The sequence below is a fragment of the Eurypyga helias genome, unplaced genomic scaffold (assembly GCF_000690775.1).
Source record: "Eurypyga helias isolate BGI_N326 unplaced genomic scaffold, ASM69077v1 scaffold7339, whole genome shotgun sequence".
NCBI lineage: Eukaryota > Metazoa > Chordata > Aves > Eurypygiformes > Eurypygidae > Eurypyga > Eurypyga helias.
In genome coordinates this window covers 61085-71314 of record NW_010270067.1, presented here as the reverse complement: position 1 = coordinate 71314, position 10230 = coordinate 61085, and the positions used below count along the sequence as shown (strand labels likewise).

Genomic DNA, 10230 nt, shown 5'->3' with positions numbered 1-10230 from the left:
GTTCCAGTGCCTCACCCCCCTCTCTGTGAAGAATTTCTTCCTGATATCTAATCTAAACCTCCCTGATTTCAATTTATACCCATTACCCCTTGTCCTATCACTACAGGCTCTTGTAAAATGTCCTCTCCCAGGAGGTGTTAAACAACACCAGTCCCTGAGGAACACTGCTCTTTACTGGTCTACACTCAGACATTGAGCCGTTGACCACAACTCTCTGTGTCCATCAAACCAGTTCTTTATCCACTGAGTGGTCCATCCATCAAATCCATGCCTCTCCAATTTAGAGACAAGGATGTCGTGTGGGATGGTGTGAAATGCTTTGCACAAGTCCAGGTAGATGACATTGTTTGCCCCTCCTTGGTCCACCAAGGTTGTGACCCCATTGTAGAAGGCCACCATATTCATCAGGCACGATCTGCTCTTGGTGAAGCCAAGGGGCCATATCGTATGGAATACCCCTTAAGCCAGTTTGGGTCAGCTGTCACCGCTATGCTCCTTTCCAGCTTCTTGTGTACCTCCTCGCTGGCAGAGCATGGGAAGCTGAAAAGTCCTTGACGTATTATAAGCACCACTCAACAACAACCAAAACATCAGTGTGTTATCACACTAGTATTACACTGAATCCAAAACACAGTCCTATGCCAGCTACTAGGAGGAAAACTAACTCTATGCCAGCTGAAACCCGTACAAGTTCAATAGCTTGCACTGGGATAAAACATAATTCACATTGGGCTAAAGCTTATCTTCCAAACAAGCATCAGGTCTTGAAATGTTAAGGGGCAGAGAAGACACTATCTAGTCTGGTTGCTTGGCTCCAGTGGTTAATCACTGTTACTACTGAATTTGTCTCCATCTTCCAACTGTTGCCTTTCTTTGTGCCTTTTTTCAATAGACTAAAGACCTCTTTGGCACTAAGCTTTTTCTGTGGTGAAGTACTTTTGTACTGTAATGTCACCCTTCTGCCATGTTTTGCAAGACAAATCATGCTCCCTCACTGCATAGCTTTTTTCCTCGTCTTCTGTTTCTCAAGCCACTCCACCCAAAGAAAACCCCAAATGGTTGTGATGTTTTTCTACCCCTGTCCAGCTGTCCGTCATCGTTTTTAAAATACGGACTGCCAAAGGTGGGCATGGGATAGCCCATGTGCAGCAATAAAATCATCTCCTCACTTTGATGCTTCTCTGTTGTTGCAGTCCAAGATTGCTGTTTGCTCTAGCATTACCCTGGGAGCTCATCCTGAATTACTTGTCTGCTTCTAGCTTTTCACTCCTACAGGGTTACAACTTTCCAGGAAATGGGATGTCCCCTTGGGGTTCTTGTATAGCCTTTTTTTTATTTTATTTTTGTGTAAAGTCCAAACATATTCCCACTGGGATATTTGTGCATGCAGTTGTTTTTCTTCAAGATATAAAACATTATAATATGTTTCAGGTCATCATCAGATATCACTGTGCAAACACTTCAGTTTGCATTTTCCACATGCAGCAAATGTTTGTAAAAGGATAAGGACAAAAGTGAATGGAAAAAAATGCTACTATCTTTACTAGCACAATGTATTCTCCCTATCTAGTGTTGGAAAGTACAGAGAAAATGTACATTTTTTTTCTCTTCAGAGTAAGAAAATAAGCTTAGCAAATTACATAGTGTCTCTTAATGCAACTCAGCACTATATGTAGAAAATGGCTTGATAGCATACAGAATATATGCAAATCTGCAGATCAGAACACTGATAAACCAAATGAATATTCCTAATCTAAATAAATGGTATGCGTGTTTCTTTTCCCTGCAGCTCTGGCTGTACAAGCCCCTTTTTTCATGCGCTCCAAGGCAGAAGAGGGGAAGGGACAGGACTTCTCAGCGTCATAAATAAAATAGTGGTTGAAAACCAAAGTGAAGCTGTGTAAGACGGTAGGCTGGAAAATCAACAAGGGCTAGAAATGGAAAGTAAGATTAAAGGTAACACTTAGCCACAAGACTATTCTTAGCAGCTTCAGAATAGTATGCAGTTAAATAAATACACACACTACCAAAGCTTACTTTGTAAAGTGCCTTGCTCTCACTTTTAACAGCAGATGATTGCTATTTACCGTTGGGTAGTGAACCACAGGAAGCTGGCCTTTTTTAGCTTTCTTGCCCTGGAAAAGCACAGTCTGAAGACAACTCAATATAAACCTCCTTCCTTCCTTCTGAAACCCTGCCTCCCCCAGCTGTGGCTTTTTTCCTCTTGACTGTCTATCTGAGCGTCTACAATTCAGACAACGGAGGATCATTCCCAGTTATAGTGTGCTGCTTGTTGGCAGTGCTGAGTCTTTGTGTTTTGTACCAGAGGTAGGCAGTGATGATGCAAGCCCAGCTGTCTGAGGCTACCAGAAGTACAAGAGCTTTGATTTGCAATGGGAACTGCCCCACCCTTAGCCCCTTGGTAGAAGAAAATGAATGATAAAGCAATTTGCAGTCTCAGAAAGTTTAGGATATCATGAACAACACCTTTAGCCAGTTTCTGACTGTGCAAGGGGTAGTTGCTTGATGAGATGTCATGTTATTCCAGCACTGCAGAGCAGAATTACCAATAGGTTTTGATACTTGCCATAACTAAGTTTTATGTGGAGGGAGACAAATCTTGTGTCTTGACATCCTGCGCGTACATGAACAATAAGGTGCTGAGGTCAGTACCTCAGTCCAATATCCCTTTATCCCGAAGAGAACAACTTTGGAGTTAATTTGAAAGTGAAGGAAACCAAAGATGCAACTGAAGACCTGCTTTGCTAGACCAACTATTCAAATATGTACTTTATATTTGGCTGCAGAAACATGATAGCAGACTTTATATTCAAGGTGGCTTGAACTATGCTGGTTCACTTTGCTTGTCCTGGTGATTTTTGGCTATGATATTGTGCTTTGCATTTGCAGCAGGCTAGAGATATAAGTCAGTAACAGCAATAAGTTAAATTGTAGTTACTGTTAATAATGATCCTGTGCTCTTCCAGGGGGTAGTAAATCAGCTTAGGTTTTAATCTTTTCAGCTAGATTGCTATTCCATCTTTAGCACTGTAACATTTAACTGGGAGTGAATACATGAACTATAATTTCAAGGGGTTTTTTGTATCATTGAGTATTGTTTTCTAGTCTGGTCAAAGCCCAAAGCCGTATGTTCCTAAAAATTCTTAAAGATGAAGCTGAAAGATGCTGATGGAAGCTGGATAATCTTGCGCAGCCAGTCAGTCTGGTGAAGGATATGTGTTTTGGTCTATTGAAACTGCTTGTAGATTCAGGTTGATTTCAGTTAACGTTTGGAGTCCTAAAATGGAAGATTGCTTTAGAGAATTGGAGCTTTTCATTTTGAAACAAGAAAACTAAGTTAAAAAAAAAAAAAAAGGGAAGAAAGCTGCAAGAACAGACTGGGTGTCCTTCTTAGCACTGAGCATGCTGCTTTAGTCAAAACACTGGTAACCCTGATCTCTGTAAGTTGGCCACAGTTTTTAATTCCAGCCACTGGACTTTAGAAAAAACTATTAGATTGAACTTCTCAGTGGATTTGCACAAATACACACAATCCCCTAGCGGGGGGTGAGAGCAGGTGGTTGGAAAGGCAGAGTAGGGAACTCAACAGCAGGTCTGTGGGTATCTCATGAGACTGAACATTAACTGATCTGTGGTGGTCTTTGTCTTCCTATCCCTCAGAAGAATGCATAAGTTTTGTTTTCTTTCTGTTGTCCAAACAGAAACTATCTGAAGCCATTCAAATTTTTCAAGGTGGAAAGAGTCCTTTCAGCCAGTTATAGTTATGAGTTGAATTTTTTCAAAGGGACAGAATTTGGTCTCTGTGGGTCACCAGCTGGCATTTTTCTCAGTGTAGATGAGAGCCTGAAATGCCACGTTGCGTATCAAGAGATGCAGTACTGTTCAGAGAGCGCCTCTCCGTACTGGTGAGAGTGCAGGATAGCCCAGAGGCAAGTCTGTTCAACTTGCAGAGGTCCCCGGATAGCAGAGACTCTGAGCTGCAGCCCTTCAACCTGCTGCACTGCAGAGCTCAGCGTGCACCGACCCACACAATTAGATATGTTCAGTGCAGGAGCAGGGCTGTTGCAGCCTGCTACTATGGCCAGGATAATCACAGTACCTGACACTGCTAATTTAGAGATAACTTGATGTGTCTACATTGATTTCAATCACAGTAGTGACTTTCCATGGATACAGCAACCTGTAGATAGACTAACTGCTTACCCATAGTTTTGATTAGTAGGCATTGCTTCTGGCCTTTTCTTTCTCTCCTTTAAGAAGAATTTAAATATTCAAAGACATGTAAAATAGATATGTACTTGTGAGTTCAGTAAGAAACGAATTTCTAAACCTTGTATTTAGATTTTATATTAGCTGATGCAGAAAACAAGTGAATCTGGCCAGTGCTCCAGGTTTGAGCTTCTAAATCCTTGTTGAAGCTGGAGGCTAAGGGAGAGAAACCTCTATAGGCTAAGAGCACCCATGGATTACATCCTCTATCTCAGCATCCACAGGATTCAACCATCTTATTAAGGGTTTCATGTTTGATCACTGGATTTTATGTCATTAATTCTGAGCAAGCTGGCAGCATCTACCCCAGCTCAGCTTTGCAATAGTGCAGGGAGTACAGTTTCCTTCTGTCACATAATGAAAGAGTTTGATGGGAAAACACCAGGTCTGATTTTAACAGGATTTTATGCAGGTGTATACCTAGAGTTCATTTTATTTTATTGGATCTCATCCTCTGTATCTCTCCTGAGCTTTAGCTGGGCCTTAGCCATTGAATTTTATTAGCTTCAAAATTTCATGGCTGTGCGGCTCACTGGCAAGGAACAGAGTTATTGCAATGTCTTTAATAGGAGTGTATTTTTTCATCCTTAGTTTTATGTAGGTTTCATTTATAGTTTCTTCCCAAATGCCATTCTTAAAGTGTGAATGGGTCTGATTATTCTACTAAGAATTGTGCATACAGGAGATATGTGTCAATGATTGATATTGAAAGGTATTTAACAAGCTAAGAGATCTTAACAGTTTGAGGATTTGAAACAAAAACTACTGGGAATCCTGTCCAGCAGTATTTTTAGGGAAATCCATAACTAAAAGGAGATGATCTCATTACAACTCTTAAGGATCCAAGCAGATGTGGTGTTGTAGTTTGGGTGGGTTTGGGGGTATTTTTATGTCTTTTATTGGGTTTTTTTAAGGAGAAAAAGGATTTGAGGGGGAGAACAAGTGACATTTCTTCATCAATAGGGTATTCTTTGACGAATGAGCAGTTTGAGGTCACCAGTATGATCCCATAAGTATAGGTGCTTAGATGAACACAGATAAGGATTGTCTGAGAGGTGCAGCATGGCAGATTCTTCAAAGTGCTAACAAAATCCTGGGAAATAAATGTCGCCTCCAGGAGTGAGCTTCTAATACTAGGTGGAGTGGCACAGACTGGTACCGTTCTCTGCTATAGAATGTTGTGTTGCTGCTGGACTTTCACCTCCTGTTAGACATGATATCAGAGCGAGGGCTCTGATGAGCTGCTGGAAAGGGCAGGGGTGGGAGACCAAGGGTCCTGCTCTTGGATAGCAGCACTGCCAGCCCTTCTCTACTCTGCATCACCCCAGCCAGTGCTAGCAGAGAAGAGTAACAGAGCACTGTCACCCGATTAAGCTCTGTGTGGAAGGGGTTTGGTTTTTCTATGGCTGCTGTTATGAAGTCCCAGTGGCCCTCTGCTTTGACAGGCCACTGGGACTCCTGCGTTGCACTTTGTTCCCCCTTCCGTGCGGGGCATGCTTCTTAGCTCAGGCATGGCACCACACAAATCCAATCTGCACTGTCCCCTTTCCCATAAAACCTCTTGAAATCCACAGCACTGGGGAGTGTGGCGTAGAGAAGGCACCCTTAAATTTTTTAAGGCTCTGGCTGAGGGACAACAACAACAGGAGGGACTTGGGATGGTTCCAGCAAGGCCCCTCTCCCCAGTGGTCCCAGTAACAATAAAGTAGTGCTGTGTAGGACCTCTTTGGGCCTTACGAAACCAGGTCAGGTCTGACAGGGTTCGCTAGCCCTGTTTCCATGCTATACTCAAGTACAACCCTGCTACTCTTGGCCATGGAATTGCGCATGCTATGCTGCACCTGAGCGGATGGATCCCGCTGAGGATAAGCTGCCTCTGCATTTAGCTGTAGTATATGCATCTGCAGCTGCATTGTGGCTGATTTACAAGTTGGATGAAATGGCTCAAGGCAGCTGAGAGCGATCTGCTGAGGTTCAGATGCACCTTTCATGCTATTTCACTTCCATAACATAATGTGAGGAATGTAAGGAATGCAGAGAGATGACAGCCTAGAAATCTAGTTTGGCTTTCAGGCGCCAAGGGGGCTGACACCTATAGTGTGAGAGCTGTACAGTGCAGCTTTTCAGATAGTATTGGACACTTGGCCTTCTGCATCATTTAAAAGACTGAGTTGTGTGCATCTGATGGGCAACAGGGCAGTTCTCTGCTGCATCCTTTCAGCAGCAACAGAGCTGGCAAAAGTGAACACCAGCAATCTTGCTGCTGGGATCCTTTTGCCTTCTCCGTTAGACCCCGATGTCACAGTGTACCAGCACCAGAGGCTGAGCTGCTTGAAAGAATTCCTAACTCACTGCCATGTGCACTGATTCCCACCCTTGCCCCATGATGCCCTGTCCCCTCAGTTTGCTGAGGGTGACTGTCTGTGTAGGTGAGTAAGAAACAGTATCTGTCAACTGGTCAACAAGTCCTCTTAAAAATAAATAAAGGAAAAAATCCTTCTGTTTTGGAGATTGAAAGAAGTGCAGTTATGTCTGTGTGAAGAAAATACACATGGAACCTCATCCTTAGTTAAACAAATGCTATGATTAAAGTAAATGTGGAGACAGGCAAACAGATAGATAGTTCCTACATTTTCCAATGGATTGAAGAAAATATTTAATTCCTTTTTTCAGCATTACTTGAGAAACCCATCAGCAAAAGGCGAGACAGTGAAGCTGTACAGAAGGCGAAGATCCTTTACGCATCCTGCATGAATGAGAGTAAGTGGCCTCGTTTGAGGGGGACACTCATGTGTTACCTGTGTTTATAAAGGCAGGCTTTTTGGTGCTCTGCTGAGCTTTGTGAAGCTTCATGCAGAAACACAGGTTTTGCTGATTTGGCTTCAACTGAATGCAGAGGGTCTTCTACACATTTCTGAAGTTGGCTATCGAGACTGAGGGTACACCAAGGCACAAGAATTCAGTTTTAGAGACCTCTGCTTGTCAGGGAGCTGTGAAGGGATATTTATCTGTGCAAAAAGATGCCAAAACCGTGCCCCAGGGATGTGGGTGTAGTGCCTGCTAAATCAGAGGAGCCCTCTGATGAAATTCTCATACCGACACTTTCAAGACCCTGCTGCTCAACACCTTCCACCTTTCTCTCAATACTTTTCTTAAATACATCTTTAAACACTTCTATAGGTATGGGCATAGACAACCATGGACTCTTTATCTTCAAGTTGTCTGGATGTCAAGCAAGTTAGGGTGGGGAGTCCTGTAGCCACACTGCGGAGTGCTTTTCCTGAGCTTGTAAATGTTGCGGTAAGGTGATGTACACTAGGTTGGGACACATCACTACCTTTATGTAGCTGCACGGGTGAAAGATGAGGTGGGAGGGAGTGGACTTTGTCTATCAAAGTGCCCTTTGTCCTTCTGAATCTTTCAGACTGTATTTCCTGAGCCATTTTCTTCCAGCATGGCCTGAGACTGACAGTCAGCAATTGAGACAGCCCCATAGCCTTGATGCCAAGATGCTGACCCCTCTAGCTTTGATTATGTACAATAAAGCCCTCTCAGAACCAGTGACGTTTCTATGCTAGTTTCTGAGCAAGGAATGGGTTTTTTTAAATTGATTTAATCACAGCCCTTTGCCTTTTTTTTTGAAAGGAACTGATTTGCCTCTCTTATTCTTGATTCAGATAAACTGGGTTGGACTCCCACACTTCTATGCTCACATGCAGAGCAGACGGCCTTGGGTTTCAGCTATTGTGTTTTGTCTTGCCTAGAAATCAATCAACGCCGATAAATCTTTGTGTCTCGTGTGGCTGCTGCTGGATTTGAATTGTCTAGAATGTAATTGTTGTCACGCTTTGACATTTCAGATAAAGTTGAAAAAGCCGACGTGAAACCCCTGCTAAGTATACTGAGGCATTCGCCATTCCGCTGGCCTGTGCTGGAATCCAACATTGGACCTGAAGGGCTGTGGTCAGAAAGGAGGTTTAGCTTAGTCCAAGCCTTGGCAACTCTTCGTGGTCAATACAGTAACTCTGTCTTCATCCGCTTATACGTGGCCGCTGATGACAAGCTCTCCAATCGGTATATCCTGAAGGTACAGTATAGCATACCTATCAGGCTACTTCGCGTAGCCTGAGACCATTTTGTGGTCTCATTTTTTCAAAAAACATGTTTTCTTGCCAAATGTATACACTTGATTATTGTTGCTATTATCAACTGACTTACAGATGTGTGTAGGTGTCAATTCATGGGAATGTAGAAGACACTAGGAACCACATGCTATTTAAAAATATTTCTGTACAGGGTATTTTCTCTTTTAAAATGGAAAAAAAAAAAGGTAAAATATGTTCCCAGTAGACCAACATCTAGGCTCTATGTGTGTGAGAACAAGAGAGGTGGGTATCCATTCCTGGGGGTGTTCTGGGTGCTGCTTGTGACATATCAGTTGCATGAAGAATGGTTTTTGTCTGTGAAGATGAAGAATGGTGCACCAGTAGCAGGTATTTTGAACTTCAGTTATTTTTCTTGAGATGGAAACACATTATCTTGTGCTTGCACAGCAACTTACATCAGAGATGTATCCTAAACACTTCTAAACCTGAAACACAGAGTTTACCATTTTACTGAAATGCTATTGCTTTGGGACCAAAGCATTACCAGTCTGTTAACAGTGCATGACATTACACAACAGTTTAGATCAGTGAGAAAACGACCCAAGAAACGTTGCCTCACTGTAGTCTGACAAAACTCCAGAAGGAATTGTAGCTATTGCTGTGAGATGTCACCATGGTGAGACTGAGTGTCGGGGCCAAATGCATTGTTGTTTTTTAAGAAGTAGAGATGAGTAGCCAGAGTAGACCAGCCCTCCACTGCCACAAGAAAATAGTTTATGAAGGCAAGAGAGAAGGGACAAAGAAAAAAGTTATGATGCCATTCATCACAACAAAATAGGATCTGCGATCCTTATGCTGCTAGCATCTTGACTAGCTGTAGGTATACAGTCAAGAATACATAGTATTTGGGGATCAAACAACAGTTAACTGTGGCAGTAGTGGAGTGGATGTTGATTCTGAGTCAGTTCTTTAAAATGCCTTTTGGCTGAGGCATTTAACTGGTATGAAATTGAAGGGCAACTTTTCCCCAGTTATGGGACATTTTCCTGAATAGTCAAGTCAACAGCAGATCAACAGTTTGCTGTATTAAGATGCCATTCTGCTAAGGTGCTGCTCAGTTCCTGACAGGATTGCTTCAGCTGGAGATTTGTTTAAATGAACTTAAACAGTAAAATCAGGAGAGAGATTTAGTTATTTCCTGTCATAATATTTCAGCCCAAGTCACCTGCCAGCGGTGAGCTGAGCAGATACACCCTTATTGCTGGTCTCTTGGAAATGAATTTTACCTAGCAGTATCCTCAGTCAGTATGCTTCGTGGCACCTAAGAATTAGGTATCTAAATAAGTGAAACACTACATAGTATGAATAACATTATTCTGTAGGGTATTCTGTTGTTGCTGCTAATTTGATTAAGAACTTGATCTGCAGAATGCATCAGCCAGTATTGTACTTTGTCTGTGTTTTAACAAAGTCCCAAGCCTGCAGATGCACCACAGAGTATTACAATCTGCTTGTGAAAATGGCCCTATTGCAAAATCCTTTTTGTTCAGCATTGCAAAATCATGAATGGATCAGAAAAAAGTAGAAACTCCAAATAAAACTTTGTTCAGCACTCAACGTGATCTTTTTTTCTTGAGGGCTGAAGGAAGTTGGTTAACTTTTTTGTTTATTTCTCATATTTGTCCTTTCTTAGTTTCAATGAGTTGTCAAATCTAACTCTGAAGCCAGAACAATTTGGATGATCATTTCTTGCAACAGACACATAACTGAAATTCACCAAATCATCTGAAGTTAACTATTAACAGGACACACATATGCAAAGCATAAAAGTATA

General features: G+C 42.2%; 1 protein-coding gene across 1 annotated transcript in view; it reads left to right on the top strand.

Moving 5' to 3' along the window:
• PHEX (phosphate regulating endopeptidase homolog, X-linked) overlaps window positions 1–10230 on the top strand; it is a gene marked incomplete at both ends in the record, with an annotated part of 82235 nt that overhangs the window by 11980 nt on the left and 60025 nt on the right. The window contains 2 exons of the mRNA XM_010158304.1: window positions 6964–7050; window positions 8151–8377. Of these exons, the coding sequence (XP_010156606.1) occupies window positions 6964–7050; window positions 8151–8377 (314 nt within the window). The remainder of the gene's footprint in view (window positions 1–6963; window positions 7051–8150; window positions 8378–10230) is intronic.